This window comes from Eptesicus fuscus, chromosome 3 (assembly GCF_027574615.1).
Source record: "Eptesicus fuscus isolate TK198812 chromosome 3, DD_ASM_mEF_20220401, whole genome shotgun sequence".
Classification (NCBI taxonomy): Eukaryota; Metazoa; Chordata; class Mammalia; order Chiroptera; family Vespertilionidae; genus Eptesicus; species Eptesicus fuscus.
The window spans coordinates 59,059,457-59,082,158 of record NC_072475.1 but is presented as its reverse complement, the minus strand read 5'-3'; the positions used below and the strand labels follow the sequence as shown (position 1 = coordinate 59,082,158).

The 22,702-nt window shown below is 39.6% G+C and overlaps 1 protein-coding gene across 2 annotated transcripts in view; it reads left to right on the top strand.

The window, feature by feature from the left end:
• STXBP5L (syntaxin binding protein 5L) overlaps positions 1 to 22,702 on the top strand; it is a 218,925-nt gene that overhangs the window by 118,644 nt on the left and 77,579 nt on the right. Inside the window, exons 17-19 of one of the 2 annotated variants that reach the window (XM_054713944.1) lie at positions 4,598 to 4,723; positions 19,286 to 19,437; positions 21,579 to 21,650. In XM_054713944.1, the coding sequence (XP_054569919.1) occupies positions 4,598 to 4,723; positions 19,286 to 19,437; positions 21,579 to 21,650 (350 nt within the window). The remainder of the gene's footprint in view (positions 1 to 4,597; positions 4,724 to 19,285; positions 19,438 to 21,578; positions 21,651 to 22,702) is intronic. The other variant, XM_054713945.1, reaches the window with a different exon arrangement.

The window sequence follows — 22,702 nt, the reverse complement described above, 5'->3', positions numbered from 1 at the left end:
TCTCAGTATATCTAAACAAAGTTTAGTGTCATAATCAAAGAAGACTTAGTCAAGCCCATAGAAATATTTATCTTAATTGCTTTTATGCTTTTTAGTACTCAAATATAAAAGAACGCAGTTTCGCCCTGGCTGGTTTGGCTCAGTAGATAGAGCATCAGCCTGTGGACTGAAGGGTCCCGGGTTCGATAACGGCCGGGGGCACATGCCTGGGTTGTGGGCTGGATCCCCCCCACCAGTGGGGGGACGTGCAGGAGGCAGCCAATCAATGATTCTCTCTCATCATTGATGTTTCTATCTCTCTAGCTCTCTCCCTTCCTCTCTGAAATCAATAAAAATACATATTTAAAAAAATAAAAGAACGCAGTTTCCTTAAATTACTACTCACTGCTTCTTCATTAAACCAAATGTTTTCTGTATTAGCTAGTTGGAGAATTGAGCCTAAGCAAAGTTTCTTTCGGCATCATATGAAGATACCCGAATCTGCTACTAAAGGAACTTTAGAGAACTAGCTTCCTCATCTATCCTACCTAATAATAGGCAAATATGCAAATTGACCGTACCTTCGCTATGCCCACGATTGGCCAGGAGGCGCGGGGGGGCGGGACTCGGGGTGGCTGGGGTGGCTGATTGGGCTGGCAGGACGCTGAGCTTGCATCGCGACGGCGCAAGCTCAGCGTCTGCGCCATGGCTGTGCTGTGGCACAGAAGGGGCCTCTGGGGCAGTGAGCTCATGTCCCACTGCAGACGATCAAAAGTGGGGGAGCTGGGTGCCTGTCTGCTCTGGCACCAGGATGGCAAGTTAGGCCTAGGGGACCCTACATGTGCATGATTTAATCATGCACTGGGCCTCTAGTATATATATAAAAGCATAAGTGACTGTCTGACCATCCAACTGGTAGCTGTGACGCGCAATGAGGGCAGATGCTCCGATCAGTAGCTATGATGCGCACTAACCACGAGGGGGCAGATGCTCAACAAGGGAGCTGCCGAGCTGTGGTGACTTGGCAGCTGCGGTTCTCTGGTGATGCACCCGGAACCAGAGAGAAGGGAGCCCGATTCTGGGGTTCGTCACCCGAGAACCGTCCTCTCGTAATCCGGGACCCCTTGGGGGATGTCGGAGAGCTGGTTTTGGCCCGATCCCTGCAGGCCAGGCTGAGGGACCCCACCTGCTGGAGGACCCTGCTCACTCTGCAGATGCCACCCCAAGTGCAGCCAGCCAGCGAGGGACCATGGGAGGTTGAATCCAGGGCGTGTCCGGCCCGTCTTGCCCAGTCCCGCCACACAGCCACCTTCTAATTAGTTACCTTTCAATGTGCATGAACCCATGCATCAGGGCACTAGTTTCTTACAAAAATACTTTTGGAAAATTTAAAGATAAGATTTCAGAAGCAAAATCAGTTTACCACACAATTAGAAGTTGCTATACTTTTGTAATTATTGTTTTTCCACAAAAATTTTTTCTTGTGAAGTACAAAAAGGAAATATAAACAGGAATTACTGGAGGAAAAATCTACACGGAGGAAACATCATCATAAAATTTTAGCAAATGGAAAACATTCATAATGTTGTTATATATTCAGTTTTCCCTTCATAGCACTTTGGTTCATTTCATTGATTTTTTTTTTTTCATTTTCTATTAAAATGAAATCCAAAAAGAGAAGAAAAAACTCAGCAAAGCTCAAGAAAGCAATGTAGACTGATTTGTTTATTAACTAACAAGACCCATCATGAAGTGTGGGTCCTCCAATGATCTAAATATTTTTATATAAAATTTAAAAATATTAAGATAGGGATAAGAGAAGAAAACAAAAATTTGGTAGTAGAGATTATGTAAGCATTAACAGTACTGAAGCATAATAAAAGAATTTAATGTTGACTTGAAGTAATACAGTTTTGAGGATAATCGAAAACCAAAGTGAAAAAATTAGTGCAGTCCTATATAATGTATATAAGGTCCTAGGAACCAAGAAGCAGAACTGATCTAAGAATACTGTTCCATGAATTACATTATATTACCCGTGGTTTTTTAGTTGCATATAATCCTATAAAATAAAAGGCTGCCGGGGTTCTGTTTCCCCAGCCTTACAAAGGGTTCAGCATTCTGAGAAAGGGCTGCGTGTTGATGATTAAGAAGGAGTCTGTGGACGAAAGATATTTTTGATAGGCATTGGGGGTCAGAGGAGCTTCAGCTGAAGGAACTAGAAGACTCTCCTCCTTGACCAAGGACCCATGCTTTTATTAAACACAATTTGTCCCAAGGCAAGGTGGAAATATACACTTCAAAGGGTATGGTATCAAAGGGTTTACAGAGATTGTCAGTTTGGGGAATAGCCTACAGCTGTTCAGGTGTTTGGTCAACAGGAGGCAATAAAATGCCCTGAGCTGTCTGGCAGTTAACAATACCATTCAGGTTTGGGGGAGATGCTTTGTAGCCATTTCCAACAGGTAAAATACATGTGACTCAACCCTGTTGAGCTCCCCAAACTTCACCAACCTTTTGGTAAAACTCTTGTAATTATTACATGCTGGAATTGGTTCTCAGCAAAAGGCTAATATGTAAATTGTCCCCTTAGGAGTTCGACCAACCAGGAGTTCGACCACTCACTATGATGTGTGCTGACCACCAGGGGGTGGCACGTAATGGAGGAAGGCCCCAGCCAGCAGCCGGCAGTTGGGGGAAAGAAGGCCCCAATCGTCCCTAATCGCAGGCCAGGCCTAGGGACCCTACCCATGCATGAATTTCATGCAGCAGGCCTCTAGTCTATGATAAATTATATGTTGGCATCCATCCCTAAATTACTTTTCCTTTGGTGGATTAGATTACCATATACATTAGCTGACAAATAAGCATTTCAACAAACAACACTTCATTTTTAGCAGCATTACAATTCTTATCAATATACACATATTTGTGCAATTAATAATTTTTAATATTTTTTGCCTTTGTGCTTCCTAATGTGTAAAATGAGTAGTCATCCTAGGCCTCTCACTAGGAGGATGAGATTTAAATGAAAAGTAGATGAGAGAGTTGGCTGAAGAAGACAAGGTGGAAGAGTGTTCCAGGCAAAAGGAACAGCTAGGCTAGAGCAATGGCCTTAAAGTGCCTGGCATATAAGGCCAGTGTAGCTAGAACAAAGGGAACAATGTTAGTGGAGAGGGCAGAAGGAGATAACGTCAGATAGTCAACAGAGAGCCACTGTAATGGGATTGGCTTTTATTCCTATAAAATGGGGAGTCATAGGGTTTTGAAGAGAGAAGTGACATGATCAGATGTAACTTTTAAATTAATCACTTTGATGGCTATGTTGAAAATCAATTTTGAGATGGAAAAAAAGAGTAGAAGTCAGGAGACCAGTAAGAAGGATGTTTGTACCTAACTAGACTTAATGTTGAGGGCTTGCAGATTTAGCCACAAAAAAATACAGAATGCCCATTTAAATCTGAATTTCAGATAAACAATGAACATTTTTTAGTTTCAGTATATCTCAAATATCGCATGGGACATACATACAGTAAACAAAAAATCAAAACCTATTTATTGTTTATTTGAAATTCAGGCTTTAATGGATATCCAATATTTTTATTTGTCAACTGTAACTAGGATAGTAGCAGTAGAGAAGTAAAAAAGGGTCATATTCCAAATACATTTTTAAAGTAACACCATCAGCATTTAAAAATTGATTGGAATTGAGGTATGAGAGAAGGATATTAGTTAAGAGTGATTTTAAAGGTTTTTTGTTTGTTTCTTTAACTAAATAACTACAAGGATAGGAGTTGCTAGGAAAGAGCAGGAATTCAGGTTTTGGATATGTTGAAATCTTATGTTCAGTGGTAGATTATTGGTTATTCTTTTTTATTTTTATGCTTTATAGCTTAAAATGTGTAACAAATATTTCATAAAGAAAATCCTATATAATAAAAGGCTAATATGCAAATTGACCAAACGGCGGAACGACCAGTCGCTATGATGTGCACTGACCACCAGGGGATAGACGCTCTCTGCAGGAGCAGCCCTCAGGGGGAGCCCTGCTCAGCCAGAAGCCAGGCTCACGGCTGGCAAGTGTAGTGGCGGTGGTGGGAGCCTCTCCCACCTCTGTGGCAGCGCTAAGGATGTCTGACTGTCAGTCGGACATCCCCCGAGGGCTCCCGGGCTGCAAGAGGGTGCAGGCTGGGCTGAGGGACCCCCCAGAGTGCATGAATTTCATGCACCTGGCCTCTAGTAAATAATAAAATAATTTAAAATACTATTCTCAGAAGAAAAAAAAGTGATAAAGACCAGTTGAAGTTGCAGACCTGACTGATTGAACAGCTACTTAACACGTTAAGCGCCCAGTCAGTCACCGGTGACTGACAGTATACTTTCCATCTGGAAGACAAAACAGGCTGGGCGCTTAACATGTTAAAGAAAAAACTAAGCAGTCACAGGTGGCTTATATTTTGAGAAAGCTAGAAGACATTGTCCAGCTGCATACTACCCTTAATGCCTGGTGTTGTATATTTCTGTAGGAATATTCTATGTAAATTATGAAGATAAGCATGAACATACTTATTTAAACTGTATTGATAGAACTACATTATTTTTTCTTTTATTTTTCTAGTGTTAAGACACGGCCAGTGCGGATGCCACCAGGTTATCAAGCAGAACTTGTTATTCAGTTGGTGTGGGTGGATGGTGAACCCCCCCAACAGATTACTAGTCTTGCTGTAAGTTCAGCATATGGAATGTGAGTAGCTAAACATTCTTTCTAATTTGTACTATTTATCTAATATGTTTGATATATTTAGATATTTCCTTTAAAATACTTAAGTGAAGTTCTAAATATGGAAAGAAAGCCTTACTTGTATTTTTATTAGATAAAACATGGTATAAGAAAAATAATAATCTTATATAATAAAAGGCTGGTATGCAAATTGACAGAACAGTGGGACAACCAGTCGCTATGACACACACTGACCACAAGAGGGCATACACTCAATGCAGGAGCTTCCCCTGGTGGTCAGTGCGCTCCCACAGGGGGAGCACCACCCAGCCAGAAGCCAGGCTCACAACTGGCGAGCACAGCAGTGGTGGCAGGAGCCTCTCCTGCTTCCGTAGCAGCGCTAACGATGTCCGACTGATGGTTTAGGCCCGCTTCCATAGTCAAACATCCCCCACGGGCTCCAGAACTGTGAGAGGGCACAGGCCTGGCTGAGGGACCGCCCCTCACCCTGCCCTAAGTGCATGAATTTCATGCCCCGGGCCTCCAGTCTATATATATAAATGCCCAGCGACTGGAATGGCAGAACAACCAGAATGACTCGAATGACCGGTAGCTATGAAGCGCACTGCGGCAGCCAACCAGCGTGATCCAGGCCCTGTTCGGCCCTGCCGGCCCAGCCCCCAATCGGCCCCCAACACCCCGATCAGGGGCGGGGCCAGCTGGCTAACCGCTCCCCCTCACCCCCCCCCCCCCAGCTCAGCTCAATGGGTACCAATCAGTGCGGGCCAGCCAGATCCTACCCGTGCACAAATTTGTGCACTGGGCCTCTACTTTAAATATAAACTATGATTATTTGTTTGTGATGTCAAATTTATGGTAATATTTTCATTTTTAATGTTGTTAGCAAGTTGTTAGGATGTTATTACACTTATACTTTGTATACTTCTTTCTCTTGGCTTTGTGTGTATATTGTTTTTCTCCTTGTGTTTTTTATTTTATCTTAATTTAATTTTATTTATATATTGTCTAAAGTTATACATATGACTCCCTTTTCCCCGATTGACCCCCCCCCACCAGCCATTCCCACCCCACTACCCCAGTGTCTGTGTCCATTGGTTATGCTAATATGCATTCATACAAGTCCTTTGGTTGCTCTCTACCCACCCCCCCTTCCATTTGTCTCTGGATCTATTCTTGTTCATCAAATTATGTTGATCATTATATCCCACATATGAGTGAGATCATGTGGTATTTCTCTTTCTCCAACTAGCTTATTTCACTTAGCATAATGCTCTCCAGTTCCATCCATGCTGTTGCAAATGGTAAAAGTTCCTTCTTTTTTATAGCGGCATAGTATTCCATTGTGTAGATGTACCACAGTTTTTTAATCCACTCATCTGCTGATGGGCACTTAGGCTGTTTCCAAATCTTAGCTAATTGTAAATTGTGCTGCTATGAACATAGGGTGCTTATATCCTTTCTGATTGGTGTTTCTGGTTTCTTGGGATATAGTCCTAGAAGTGGGATTACTGGGTCAAATGGGAGTTCCATTTTTAACTTTTGGAGGAAACTTCATACCAGGCGTCCTCAAACTACGGCCCACTGGCCACATGTGGGTGTTTTTGCCATTTTGGTTTTTTACTTCAAAATAAGATATGTGCAGTGTGCATAGGAATTTGTTCATAGTTTTTTTAAACTATAGTTCGGCCCTCCAACGGTCTGAGGGACAGTGAACTGGCCCCCTGTTTAAAAAGTTTGAGGACCCCTGCTCCATACTGTCTTCCACAGTGGCTGCACTAGTCTTCATTCCCACCAGCAGTACAGGAGGGTTCCTTTTTCTCCGCATCCTCGCCAGCACTTGTCGTTTGTTGATTTGTTGATGATACCCATTCTGACAGGTGTGAGATGGTATCTCATTGTTGTTTTGATTTGCATCTCTGGGATGATTAGTGACTTTCAGCATGTTTACATATGTCTTTTCGCCTCTGTATGTCCTCTTTCAAAAAGTGTCTCTTTAGGTCCTTTGCCCATTTTTTTATTAGATTGTTAATCTTCCTTTTGTTAAGTTGTATGAGTTCCCTTTACATTTTGGAGATTAAACCCTTATTTGAAATAGCTTTGGCAAATATGTTCTCCCATATAGTGGGGTTTCTTGTTTTGTTGATGGTTTCTTTTGCTGTGTAGAAGCTTTTTATTTTGATGTAGTCCCATTTGTTTATTTTCTCCTTAGTCTCCATTGCCCTAGGAGCTGTGTCAATAAAGATATTGCTATGATATATGTCTGTTATTTTGCTGCCTATGGAGTCTTGTAGGATTTTTATGGTTTCCCATCTTACATTTAAGTCCTTTAGCCATTTTGAGTTTGTTTTTGTGTATTGTGTAAATTGATGATCTAGATTCATTTTTTTGCATGTATCTGACCAAATTCCCCAGCACCATTTATTGAAGAGACTGTCTTGACTCCATTGTATGCTCTTGCCTCCTTTGTCAAATATTAATTTAGCATAATGGCTTGGGTCAATTTCTGGGTTGTCTGTTCTGTTCCATTGGTCTATATGTTTGTTCTTATGCCAATACCAGGCAGTTTTGAGAACCGTGACTTGATAATATAGCTTGATATCTGGTATTGTGATCCCTCCAACTTTGTTGTTCTTTCTCAGGATTGCTGTGGCTATTCAGGGTCTTTTTTTATTCCAGATGAATTTTTGGAGAGTTTGTTCTAGGTCAGTGATGGCGAACCTATGACACGTGTGTCAGCACTGACACGCATAGCCATTTCTGATGACACGTAGCCGCATGCCAAGGATGAAACATTTGCTGCTCCTGAGGATGAAAAATTTGCGACTAGAGTCTTGGAGTTAGTTTTTTCCTCAAAGTGACACACTACACGAGTTATGCTCAGTTTTTTGGCGAAGTTTGACACACCAAGCTCAAAAGATTGCCCATCACTGTTCTAGATCTTTGAAATATGCTGTTGGTTTTTAAATGGGAATTGCATTGAATCTGTAGATTGCTTTGGGTAGTAGGACATTTTAATGATGTTGATTCTACCAATCCATGAACATGGTATGTTCTTTCATTTGTTTATGTCTTCCTCTATCTCTTTTTTCAATGTCCTGTAGTTTTCCGAGTACAGGTCTTCTACTTCTTTAGTTAAGTTTATTCTTAGGTATCTTAATTTTTTTTGGTGCAGTGGTAAATGAGATTGGTTTTTTTTTCATTTCTCTTTCTGTGAGTTCATTATTGATGTATAAAAAGGCCATAGATTTCGGAGTGTTAATTTTGTATACTGCTACGTTGCCGAATTCATTTATTAGGTCTAGTAGTTTTTTGATAGAGTCTTTGGGGTTTTCTATGTATAGTATCATGTCATCTGCGAATAAGGACAGTTTTACTTCTCCTTTTCCAACTTGGATGCCTTTTATTTCTTCATCTTGTCTGATCATCATGTTTAGCATTTTCAGTACTATATCGAACAGGAGTGGTAAAAGTGGGCATCCCTGTCTTTTTCCCGTTCTTAGGGGAAATGAGTTTTGTTTTTGCCCATTGAGTATGATGTTGGCTGTAGGTTTGTCATATAAAGCTTTTATTATGTTGAGGTATGATCCCTCTAATCCCACTTTGCTGAGAGTTTTTATTAAGAAAGGGTGTTGGGCCCTAGCTGGTTTGGCTCAGTGGATAGAGCATCGGCCTGCAGACTGAAGGGTCCCAGGGTCAGTACCAGTCAAGAGCACATGCCTGGGTTACAGGCTCGATCCCCAGTAGGGAATGTGTAGGAGGCAGCTGATCAATGACTCTCTCTCATCATTGATGTTTCTATCTATCTCTCCCTCTTCCTTCTCTAAAATCAATTATATATATATATATATGAAAGGCTGTTGGATTCTGTCAAATGCTTTTTTTGCATTGAGTGATATGATTATGTGACTTTTGTCTCTCAATTTTTTTATGTGATGTATCACGTTTATTGATTGTGGAATTGTACCATCCTTGCATCCCTGGAATAAATCCCACTTGGTCATGGTGTATGATCTTTCTAATGTAATGCTGAATCCGATTTGCTAGAATTTTTTGAGAATTTTAGCATCTATGTTCATCAAGGATATTGGCCTGTAGTTCTCTTTTTTTGTGGTGTCTTTATCTGGTTTCGGAATTAGGGCATGCCGGCTTTATAGAAAGAGCTTGGAAGTGTGCCTTCCTCTTGAATTTTTTGGAATATTCTGAGGAGGATAGGTTTTAGTTCTTCTTTGAATGCTTGGTAGAACTTCCCTGTAAAGCCATCAAGACCAGGGCTTTTGTTTGCTGGAAAATTTTTTATCACTGCTTCAATTTCTTTGGTAGTTATCTGCCTATTCAGGTTTTTTTTATTCTTCCTGATTGATTTTTGGGAGCTTGTATTTTTCTAAGAATATGTCCACTTCGTCTGGGTTGTGCATTTTGATGGAATAGAGTTGTTCATAGTATTTTTTCATAATCCTTTGTATTTCTGTGGTATCTGTTGTTACTTCACCTCTTTCATTTCTGATTTTGTTTATTTGGGTCCTCTCTCTCTGCTTCTTGGTGAGCCTGGCTAGAGGTTCATCAATCTTGTTTATCCTTTCAAACAACCAGCTCTTGGTTTTGTTGATCTTTTTGTATTGTTTTTTGATCTCTTATGTTGTTTATTTCTGTTCTGATCTTTATTATTTCCCTCCTTCTGCTTACGCTGGGCTTTTTTGTTGCTCTCTTTCTAACTCTTTGAGTTGTAGGGTTTGATAATTTATTACCATTTTTTTTCTTGTTTTTTTTGAGGTAGGCCTCTAGAGCTATGAACTTCCCTCTCAAGACTGCTTTCATTGTGTCCTATAGATTTTGGATTGTTGTGTTTTAATTGTCATTTGTTGCCATGATGCTTTTTATTTCTTCTTTGATCTCTTTGGTAACCCAATCATTGTTTAGTGGCATGCTATTTAGCCTCCAGGTGTTTGCTTTTTTTTCATTGTTTTTATTGTAGTTGATCTCTAATTTTATGCCATTTTGATCTGAGAAGATGCTTGATATGATTTCTATCTTCCTGAATTTGAAGAGATTTTGCCTTGTCCCAATATGTGGTCTCTCTTTGAAAATGACTCATGTGCACTTGAGAAGAATGTATATTCTGTGGCTTTGGGGTGAAATGTTCTGAAGATGTCAATTAATTCCATCTGATCTAGTGAGTCATTTAGGATTGATGTTTCTTTGCTGATTTTTTTCTTCAGAGTATTTATACAGTGGTGTTAGTGGGATATTATAGTCCTCTACTATGACTGTATTGCTGTCAATCTCTCCCTTGATGGCCTCCAGAAGTTTTTTTATGTATTTGGGTACTCCTGTATTGTGTGCATATATGTTTACCAGAGTTACCAGGTGTACTGGTTAATAATGTGGATTTTTTTCAATAGATGGATTTACACATATGTTGATATATATGTGATTTGATATGTATGCTATTTTGTTGTATTGACAGAAAGCTTCAAAACTTCATATGTCAAATTTTCTGAAGATGTTAACATCATATATATTTTTACACTTTAAAATGTCGAATTTCGTGCCAAAAAAAGAGCATTTGCAGGAAGTTTTAATTCATTACTTTATTTTGAAGAAAATTGCTGCTTAAAGTTATTGTATACTTTGGGACACATATGGTGTACATGCTCCATCTCAAGATACTTGTGATCGCTGGTTTAAATGCTTTAAAAGTGATTATTTCGATGTGAAAGACAAAGAACGTCCAGGTCAACCAAAAAAGTTTGAAGACCAACAATTACAAGCATTATTGGATGAAAATGCATGTCAAAGTCAAAAACAACTTGCAGAATGATTAAATGTTGCTCAGTGAGCAGTTTCTGACCATTTACAAGCAATGGGAAAGATTTTAAAGGAAGGAAAATGGGTGCCACATCAACTGAACGAAAGACAAATGGAAAACCAAAAAGGCATCAGTAAAATGTTGCTTCAATGGCACGAAAGAGTGTCTTTTTTGCATTGAATTGTGACTGGTGATAAAAAGTGGATTTATTTTGAGAATCCCAAATGCACAAAATCATGGGTTGATCCAGGTCAACCATAAACATCGACTGCAAGGCCAAATTACTTCAGAAAGAAGACAATGCTCTGCGTTTGGTGGGATCAGGAAGGTGTGGTGTATTATGAGCTTCTATAACCAGGTGAAACCGTTAATACTGATCACTACCTACCAACAACAAATAATTAATTTGAACCACGCTTTGATTGTAAAATGACCAGAATGGGCCAGAAGACATGGCAATGTAATTTGGCTTCATGATAACACACCATCACACACTTTAAAACCAGTTAAAGACACATTAAAAGGTCTTGCGTGGGAAGTATTAAACCACTCGCCATATTCACCAGACCTTGCTCCTTCAGATTATCACTTGTTCTGATCGATGGCACACACACTTTCTGAGCAGCACTTCAAAACGTACGAAGAAGTGGAAAATTGTGTCTCTGAAAATTGAGGTTTGCCTCAAAACAAGAAAAGTTCTATTGGGACGGTATCCACAAATTACCTGAAAGATGGGAGAAATGTGTAGCTAGCTATGGACATTACTTTGAATAAAGCACTTTTGATGTTTCTCTTGAAATTATCATGTTTTCTTTGATTGCAAAATCCACATTATTAACTGGTACATCTGGTATATTTTGTGGTGTCTTTGTCTAGTTTTGGTATCTAGTTTGGGTAATGTTGGCCTCCTAAAATGAGTTAGGAAGTATTCCCTCTTCTTTGAATGTTTGGTGGAATTCACCAGTGAAGCCATTTGGTCCTGGACTTTAGTTTTTATGGAGTATTAGAGTCGTCGAAGGAGGACCACATGAGGCCAAAGTGGTAAGGGATTATAAATTTACTAGTGGCTTGGTGCCCGGATTCATGCACATTGAAAGGAAATTAGAAGAAATATTTTAATATCGCTATTTGCCCTTTCTCTATAATAGAAGTGTCAACCAAATTCATAATCAACAATGACAGATCAAAACACATGCGTGCGATTGGCACCAGCGAGAACTTTATATACATAGATAAACTTGCTTAATTAGACCTGCTTTCTGATTTAGCTAAACTTTTTCCAGCCCAGTGAAGCACCCCAACTTCTCTTTCAGGTAACTGTCAGCAACACAGCAGTAAATATCAATACAAAGCAGATTATTGTAGATCACGCAGGGAGAACAAAGGGTAAAATATTTAACTGCAGCAGTGTCTGACTATATTCTGCACAGTGAGAAAACCTGAAGTCATTTTCAAGGTTCACCATTTCTTCTTTTTATTTGGGTCAAGTTTCTAAGCCTTCTAAATCTCTGTTTTCTGGCTAATGAAAAGAAAATAGGATTCCATCGAGTCTCCTATCTACCTACTCCAGGACTTCTGTCAGGATCAAATGAAGTGAGGCATGGAAAAACGCTTCACAGATATTTGGTTACAGTGTAAAATGTTTGCACCTGGCTATAAAGCAAGTCATGTTCCTAGGCTGAAGAAACTCCAAGGAGACTAGTCGCCAGGGAGAAGAAGCCAGGTATTGCTATGTGACATCAGTACCTGGTGCCCACAGCCACTGTTTCCATGCTAGGCTGGGTTGTGGACCGCATTTTGCGCCATGGAGTCTTGGCAGCATTGGCTGCAATTTGGTGGACTGTTGCTTCAGTGTGGTGGCGGGGCCTGTGTCCCACTTGGGAGAAGCTGAGTGTTGCTTTGTCAGTGCCAAGTTCGCAGTGCCATTTCTCTGTAAATGGCCAGTGCATATCACGGCAGCTCCAGTTTTGACCGTCTGCCCCCTGGAGGTCAGTGCATGTCATAGCAACCGGTCAGACAGTCAGACACTTAGCATATTAGCCTTTTATATACATACTAGAGACCCAGCGCACACAAAATTGTGTGCAGTTAGGATCCCTAGGCCTAGCCTGGCCACCATTGTTGGCTTCTGCTGCCCTGTGATGCTACATGAAAGCTCCCCACCTCGGGACGATTCGCGGTGCTCACAGCCCCTCTATGGCTCTGCGAAACTCCCCCTGCCCCACAATTGCTCCATGCGGCTCCTCCTGCCCCTCCAGTGCTCCGCGAAATTCACCCTGCCCCACCACTGCTCCGTGAGGCTCCCCCCCGCCCCTCTACTGCTTCGCAAAATTCTCCCCGCTCCATGACTGCTCCGTGAGGCTCCCCTCACCCCTTGACTGCTCTGAGAAGCCTGCTGCCACCCCACGAAGCTCACTGCTGGATGCTCCACGAAACTGCCCCCGCCCCGCCACTGCTCCGCGAGGCTCCCCCCACACCACGACTGCTCCGTGAAACTCCCCCCGCCACAGCTGCTACACGAAACTCACTGCTGCTGCCGCTCAACAGTGCCCAGTCCCACCCACCATCACCCCGCGCTCATGGCGAACGGCTCGGGGGCGGGGGAGGGGGGCCGACGTCCATTCGGTCATGACAGCGCCTAGCTCTTTTATATATTAGGATAGATTAGGTCATCTGGGCTGAGCCCCAAAATGATGCCAACACTCAGGGACAGGGAGTCAGAAATTTTAAAGGACTCTAGGTGGGCTTTTTCTGGGCAGAGAATTCTTTGGGTAGGTCCAGAACCTGGGAAGTTCTGAGGGAAGGATAATGGTCTTAGCAAGTGGAATGTGGTCTACAGGAAAGGGAATGTTAATTGTGAAATGGTCTAAAGCAGTGGTCGCCAACCTTTCAGACCTCACAGACCACCAGTGGTCCGTGGACCACCGGTTGGTGACTGCTGGTCTAAAGGTCAGTTCTGAGTGGAGGAGTGTATCTATTCAAATATTTGATCAGACCTAACATGAAGGTTTTATTACTGTTTCAATTTTCTTACTATTCATCAGTCCATTTAAGTTTTCCAGTCCTTCATGGTTCAGTCTAGTAAGGTTATAAATTTCTAACAATTTGTTAATTTCTCCTAGGTTATTGAATTCAGCCTATCATACTATTGCTGTATATTTATTTGTATTTCTGTGGTATCTGTTGTTGATGGGGAACACAAGACATTTTTTGGGGGCCAACAATCTGAATTTGTTCCAGTGACCTGCCTTCTACTACACACTCTTGCTAACTAATAATTAACTCCATGTGTGAAAGAATGTAGGAGACTAGCAGCCAGACTCTGTACCAAGTTAATTACACTAATGTACATTCCTGATAGCCTATAATGAAGTCACTGTCCCATCCTTAATTATCTGTTCTTGCAAGACCTGTTTACCTAAATACTTCCAATTTACAAGAGCCATAAACCAAGGATGTAACAGCTTAACTAGAGGGAGGTCACTGGCACCATTCAGGATGGACATTAAATACAATCTAAATTGACCATTCTAACTGACTTTGAGGGGGGCTGTGAAAGTCCAGTACAGAAGCTTGGTAGTTAGGAAACAAACTAAGAAATATATAAGGAGAAAATCTCATTGTCTAAGTTGTTCAGGATCTGGATCTTTGAGTCCCCTGAACCAGCAGCATGGCTTTGAATAAAGGCTTACTTTCCTGAACCTCCGAGTGTTCAACTGTTCCTTCTACTGAGCCAATTCTATAACATTGTAAACTTCTGTTTTTTTCTTAGTAAGCCTAGCCAGAGGCTTGTCAATTTTATTTTTTCAAAGATCCAGCTGTTTGTTTCATTAATTTTTCCTATTGTCTTTTTCTTCTTTAATTATGCTCTAATTTTTATTATTTCCTTTGTTAATTATCTAATTCTTTAAGGTGAAATGTTAGATTGTTTGAGATTTTTGTTTCTTATCATACATCTGTAATGCTATAAAATTCCATCCTAGTACTGCTTAAGCCATATCCACAAAATACTCTATTGTGTTGTCATTTTCATTTGTCTCTATGTATTTTTTTATGTTCTTCTTTGACCCAGCAGTTTTTCAATAGTATGTTGTTTAATTTCCATTTAGTTGTGGTTCTTCCTGTAGTTAATTTCCGTTTTATACTGTTGTGGCAAGAAAATATGCTTGCAATTATTTTAATCTTCTTAAATTTATTAGGGCTAGTTTTGTGCCCCAACATGAGAGAGATTTGTCTCCTGGGATTATGTAATCTCAGGCTTGAGAGGAACCAGAAGCATTTTCAAAATGACCAGTTTCAGGGGCTTGCATTGGCTCCACCCTCATAGCCAATGATCTTTTGCCAACTGACAGGCCTCTAGAGTCCAGCACCTCCCCCTAAACACGTCCTTATCTTCCCTTTACCCCCCCCCCACACACACACAATCCAGTAGCTGAGCTGGGAAAGGAAGGGTGTTAATCTCCTTAGGCAGTGGTTCTCAACCTTTTTAATGCCGAGACCCTTTAATACAGTTCCTCATGTTGTGGTGACCCCCAACCATAAAATTATTTTTGTTGCTACTTCATAACTGTAATTTTGCTACTGTTAATGAATCGTAATGTAAATATCTGTTTTCTGATGGTCTTAGGCTCTACAGCAGCGGTTCTCAACCTGCGGGTCGGGACCCACAGGTTGAGAACCGCTAGCAGGGTCACCTAAGACTATCAGAAAACACAGATATTTACATTACAATTCATAACAGTAGCAAAATTACAGTTATGAAGTAGCAACGAAAATAATTTTATGGTTGGGAGTCACCACAACATGAGGAACTGTATTAAAGGGTCGCGGCATTAAAAAGGTTGAGAACCACTGCCTTAGAGGGACAATGCTGTGATTCCCTAGGGCAGTGGTCGGCAAACCGTGGCTCTCGAGCCACATGCGGCTCTTTGGCCCCTTGAGTGTTCTAACCCCACTTCTTCAAAACAGACTCACCCAGGCCGAAAACCGACTTCTGCACATGGGCCACGAAGTTTCAGTCGCACTGTACGTGCACACCCGCACGTGGTATTTTGTGGAAGAGCCACACTCAAGGGGCCAAAGAGCCGCATGTGGCTTGCAAGCTGCGGTTTGCCGACCACTGCCCTAGGGTGTGAAGCTGTAGTTTCCTGGTGAAACAAACAGGCCTTTGCTTCCCAGCTGAGTGTGCTCAACAATGTATGCCCTTTTGCTTCCTTTCCCATCAATAATTAGCTAACTCTAATAACATTTTTAGCTGAGATGGGTCTTTTAAAGACAGTATATAGTTACATCTTGTTTTTTAATACATCCCACTACTACGTGCCTTTTGATTGGTGAATCCAATCCATTTACATTTAGGGTGATTATTAATATATGAAGATTAATTACAGCCATCTTATCTTTTTTTTTTTTTTAATTTCTGGTTGCTGTGTATCTCGACTGTTTGCTTTTTCCCTTGTGTTTTTGCTGCTGTTTTAGTTTGGTGGTAGTCTGTCATTTTTTCCTCCATTTCTTTTATGTTATGTGTCTTTATTCTAGATTTGCTTTGTGGTTATCCTTAGTTTTATGTAACAAAAAGTTTTATACATACATTACTCCTTTTTCATCTGAATGTACTTTATCTCCAGTCATCTGTGCAAATCCAGTTCTTTTCTCCTACTCCTTTTAGGTTTTTGTTGTCACAAAGTATCTCTTTTTGTGATGTGTTTTCATTTCCAAATTGTAGAAGCTATAGTATTTTTTAAATGCTTTCACCTCCTTTAACCTTTATGTTATAATTGTTTAATACTCTATTCTGAAATAGAGTTGCAATTTCCTGCTTCCTGCTTTAATCATACTCACAGTTTTGTATTCTTTTGTTGTTTCAAGTAAAAAGAGCTCCTTTCTACATTTCTTGTAATGCAGGTCTTGTAGTGGTAAATTTTCTCAGCCTTTATTTCTCCTTCATATCTAAAGCATAACTTTGCTGGGTATTATTATTCTTGACTGTTGATTTCTCTCTTTAAATACTGACATATTTGATTTCACTTTTTCCTAGCTTGTACAGTTTCTGCCGAAAAATTCAATGATAATCCATTGGGGTTTCCTTCATAGGTTACAGTCACGCCTCCTCACCCCCTCGGTTGCCTTGAGAATTCTTTGTCATTAACTTTTGTCAATTATGTGTCTTGGAGAAGGTAAGGTCTCTTTGCATTCAGGTAATTAGGTGTTCTGTGAGCTTCTTGGATTCAAGGTTCCAGCTCTTTCCAGTGGTTTAGGAAGTTCTCATCAATTATTTGTTGGAATAGGCTCTCTGTTCCCCTTTCCTTTTGGTATACCCTTCCTTATATTGCTCTTTCCAATGGAGTCAGTGGTGCACTATCTGAGGTGTCCCAGCGGCCTCCACCAGCCTCTGCCATAATGAGTGGGGAAAGAGGTGGGTTCGCATGCTGCAGCTTTGTTTTTCCACTGGGATTAGCTGCAGTGTGCACAGGCAACTGGGCTGGAATGAGTTTTCTGTCCCTCCAGCCCTCTCCAGGCTGCTGAGTGATGGCCACAACTCAATACCTCCAGTGCTGCCTCATCACCTGGTGCCAGGTGAGTGACAGGAGACAGGTTTGTCTGTCTGCGTTGTTTTTTCTCTGGTAATGGCAGCTGCCAGATCTGTTAACCACAATGGGTACCAGCCACTCAGGCAGAAATGCTGCCTCTGCCCCTCCCAGGGCTGCTGAGTGAGTGAGGGCTTCCCCCGACCCTTCATTGCTACTGCATCAGCTGGGGCCATAGTGAATCCAGGACTGTGTCTGTGGCACCCGACTTTATCCTTTCTCCCTGTTTACTTCAACTCACCCACCTTTTAGATGTCTCAATGTGCAGATCTCTCAGATGTGTTTGTGTGTTGAGCATGGAATCATTTGTTGAATTATGGTTATCCATCTTGTTGCTACTACCTCAAGGGGAAAAACCTAGAGGTCTTCTTACTCTGCCATAATGCTGACATCACTCCAGTATTTTTATTTTTAACTAGAGGCCCGGTGCACTAATTTATGCATGGGTGGGGTCTGGCCATCTGCCCCGATGGGGGCCGATAGGGGTGGGCCTGCAGGGGGGAGGGGCCGTGGGCAGTTGGCCGGCCGCAGCCCCGCCCCTGATCGGGCTGGTTGGCCGGCCGCAGTGCATGTCATAGCAACCAGTCATTCCAGTGTTCTGGTCGCTTGGCTTTTATATATATAGATTTGCAGATAAAAAATAATTATTTTGGTTAGTATCATATATTCTAGTTGCCTAATTTTTTTTCCTGTCATTATTACATTTGGGAACTCTATCACACCTGTAAGCAGAAGTAATTAACTATATTTATTCTTTTTATGTTAAAAGATACTAAGCTACTATAATATGTAATATATATAATATTGCAATCAATTCTAATTTGGTGTGGAAAATTTTCAAAGTATATTCACAAATTTCTGATTTATTGTTCCTAAAGGTCCTGTGAACTAGATAAGCCTAGTATTATAATTCTCATTATAAAGTAAATAAACAGGCCTGGCAAGATTCATTAATTGTTCTCAAAGTCAAATAACTTATACAATGTTAAGATGGAATCTTTTGACTTTTATAACAACACTTTTTCAAAGTTTTCAAAATCTGTCTTACTAGAAGATATAAAACACTGTGTAAAATAGCAAAACATCTAGTATTCTGGAACTTTTAATTTGTTGTGAGGAAGGCAATGAGATGGAGTGGAAAGAACTAGATTCAGAGTAAGCAGATGATTTGCCAACTAGATTCAATCTAAGCAATAAAACAACATGTAACTTATATAAAATGAGCAAAACAGCACCCATACATCTAGTGTATATTTAATGTAAGAAGCAACAAACACAGATTTATAATTGTTCAGCTAGAAGGCATGTTGTAAATAGAGAAAAAGAAAAGTTATTGTATGCTAATGGTTGAGGTGATCAAAATGACTGCTTAGGAGAACAGTTTTAATTTCAAAGGAAATTTATCAAATGGTCTTTGTCTATTAATAAATGGGACAAAATGAGCAAAAGAAATGAGAAAATTTTAATTTTTGTAAATGAAAGTTATATCTACAAAGTGTCAAAACTTTAGAGATAGGAATTTTATATAATATTTTGTGTTAAAAATACCATCGGTTTAAAGAGATCAACCAATGAACTTGTATGCATAACCCATGGACATAGGGCCTGGGGGAGGGCTGGAAGAGGTTAATGGGGGAAAACAGAGGACCTATGTAATAACTTTCAACAATAAAGATTAAAAAAATATATATCCTTGGTTTAAAAAGAGAACTAATTTGGAATCTAATATTTTATTTCAAAAAGGCACCTAATTACATGCCTAAGCTTTTGTAGCTTTTGAAAGTGTGGCACTTCTTGACCTATTTCCCCATTGTGTACCAAAAAGATGTCACATGATTCTTCTGTAAAAATGCAAGACAAAGTAGTTAAAGAGCCAATTGGGTAATCACTACTTACATGACAAAATGTGGGTACAGCTCATTCCTGTGTTTTGTCATGGTCATTTATAAATTTACTTATAATAATATTGATCAATTCTATTTTTGTGTGGAAAATTATACAAGGTCAACCCATCCTTTGTAAAGGCATAATATCCTTCTGGACTGCTCCAGTCACTGCCCAGCATCTCCAACATGACAGCTTTACTTTCCAGTAATCTTTTTTTTAATTCAAATGTAAAAACAATAATACTTGGTGTGATTCATTCTAGTTGCATTTTTCTTTTTCTCTCAGAGTTGCATTTGGGAACTGCAATGGGTTGGCTGTAGTGGATTTTATACAGAAGACAGTACTTTTAAGCATGGGGACCATTGACCTATATAGATCAAGTGACTTATACCAACGACAACCACGATCTCCTCGAAAAAATAAGCAGTTCATTGCAGGTAGGAGATAAAAAACAAGATGGTTACAAACTTGATTAAGTTCATCTGTTTTTCTTGCCTTTAGATTTCTTATCTTTCTTCTGTGGTGCTGTTAAAATGCATGGCAACATAAAGTGAACATAATTTACAATACTATGTAAGTAAAATTAGACAGAAACATAGAAACTTTGAAAGGGTAAATAAGATATTTAAAGTTAGGAATCATCTCAAGTTTCTTAGGTTCAAGTCTTCTAGAAAATAAGCTATTAAATACAAAAATGCTATGAAAATCAGGCTCTCTAGTTGAAAAAACTGGTTTCAATTGTTGTGTTAAAGAGGATAATTTTCTCTTAGTACAGTGGTCAGCAAACTCATTAGTCAACGGAGCCAAATATCAATAGTACAACGATTGAAATTTCTTTTGAGAGCCAAATTTTTTTAACTTAAACTTCTTCTAACGCCACTTCTCCAAAATAGACTCGCCCAGGCCGTGGTATTTTGTGGAAGAGCCACACTCAAGGGGCCAAAGAGCCGCATGTGGCTCACGAGCCGCAGTTTGCCGACCACGGTCCTAGTATATCTGGCCCCTTTAAAAATATTATTGTTAGTTAAAAGTAGTTATTCTTTTTTAAAATTAACTCCATATTTTAGCTGTAATTTTTCTTATTGGGTGATGACTTTCTATGAGGTATTTTAACAAATGAAATAAACATTATTAATTAACATTTAAAATTCTACAAAAGATGAGTTTCTTAATAGTATCAAAAAGTATAAAAGAAAAATATACATGGTTAATTAGGATTTAAGCAAAATACTTTCTATATAATGCCAAATCATCCAACGTTTAACTGAAATTTCAGTATATGTCCAAATAGTTGGCTTTGTAAACACTGTCAAACTTTTGTATATTTTCTGTCCACTGACATCATTCGGATAAAAAATTAATTGGGCTAAAAGGCTCACAGATGGAAATATGTTTATAGTATTATATCAGTAGACAGAAAATATACAGTTTCTTTACATTTTGCATAGTTCTCTTAAAAATGCTTAAATCAATTGAAGACTGGAAGGCTTTACTAAATATACTCATACAAGAATATTTTAAAATAAAAACAGTGCATGATGGTAGGTGTTATGTTCTAAATTTAACATCTGAATGTGATACTGAAGACTGAAGTTTCCTTTTAGACTAATAAAAAAGCAATTGATATACTGAATCTCTGTTTATTGTAAACCTTAATCCTCTTCAAAATGCAAGTTTGACTCTTTTCAGGAACACAGAAATTCTCTTTTAGAACCTGGTTTTTGTTAGGCATCTCAACTTTTAACAATATTTTAGGAATGCTAGAAATTTCAAATTTAATAGGTTCTGTCTCAACCACTACTGGCTTTTGAAAGGAAGACAGAATAAGAGAAATTGTGTGTGCATGTATCATAAGATTCCCTCATGATTGGGGAAAAAGAGGGTTGACTTTTGAAAGTTCATGAACTTAAGGGCAGAAAGATGTTAGAAGATAGTAGGCACTGTTTGCATACGGAAAGCACCAATTCAATCAGAAAAGCTTTGGATTCTCTGATAGTATCCTAAGTTATTGCTGGATATACACAGTGGGATGACAGATAATACAACTGTTGCTTAATTTAATCTTGTTGAGCTTTAACATTTATGATTAGAGCTTACAATTTTGATGACTTTAAAATTAGGAAAAACTGTAATGAAGTCATAAATTTCATATTTAGTGTATAAAATGAGTACTCACTTTGTTATAAAAATAAAATATTAAAGACTAAAATCCCTAAACTTTCTTTTTAATACAGAAAATTAAAGACAACCATTGTGCTATTTATGAAGTAACATATTATTTGCAAACCAAATAAGTTTACTACATAAAGAGCATAAGATAAATATCTTATAAAAATAGATGGCATATTGGATTAAATAAAATTACTACAGCATTCTCATCATTCATCTATCACATTTTGCTTTCTAATTGACTTATTTTTTTAATATCTTCTTTCTAATTTGATTACCTAAACTTGCTGCAATTTCTTCATCTTGGCTGTTCTAGATTCTGGTATGATATCACTTCCTTTCACTTTAGACTATTTCTCTCTCTTTCCCCTGCCTGCTGCTGATGCTGGTGTTCTGGCATGTTCCAAAGACAACTTTTGCATGCGTGGCCTGTCTAACTTTTATCCTGATTTAACGAAACGGATCCGTACTTCTTATCGGAGTAAGTTCTATTACAGTTAGGAAAATAGCATTTTTAAGTCATAATGCTTGCATTAAACCCATACATCTGTGCTCAGTAATGTGTTTTTTAAAACACATTCAGCATGCATGCAAATTTTTGTTTTGTTATGGAAGTGCAGCCTGATTATTTTAATAAAAATTATTTAAAAATGTCAAATAGTTATTGTCATGACCCAATTACTCATATCCATTGTTTTAGTGTTTATTTCAAAACATGCAGACTACATCCTATTTGTCCAAGAGTCACTTGTCTTTTGTTTTGAGCTATGGTGTCCTTATCAATAAAAAACCTGATATACCAGTATCCTATATAATAAAGCCTAATATGCAAATCGAATGAATGGTGGAATGACCGGTTTCTGTGACGCACAATGACCACCAGGGGGCAGATGCTCAATGCAGGAGCAGCCCCCAGCCCACAGGCCCCAGGCCAGCCAACACAGGTGCCAGTGGGGGGGCCCCCCGATTGCCCCACTGGTCACCCTGCAGAGGGAGGTGACTTGCAGCAGCAGTGGGGCAGTCGGGGTGCGGCACCAAGGGAAGTGACCAGCAGTGGTGGTGGGGGGCCAGGCTGGCGAGTGGGTGGCACCAGGCCAGCCATGGTGGGTGCCAGCGGGGGCCCTGATTGCCCTGCTGGTTGCCCCACAGATCATCCCTGATCGCTGGCCAGGCCTAGGGACTCTACCCATGCACGAATTTCGTGCACTGGGCCTCTAGTATACATAGAAAACCCTAAAGAATCCACCAAAAATTGAATACAATGAAGGAATTCAGTCAAGTAGGAGGATACAAAATTAATATTCATAAATCCATTGCATTAATATACACTAATGTATAATCAAAAGGAAATTAAGAATATCTCTTTTAGAATTACACCAAAAAGAATAAAATATCTAGGAATAAATTTAACAAAGGAGGTAAAAGACCTGTACTCAGAAAACTGTAAGACATTGAAAAAAGAAATTGAGAGTCTTGAGCTCTAGCTGATAGCGAAATATACACACTCCAGTTCTTCAGTACCAGCGGCTGCCA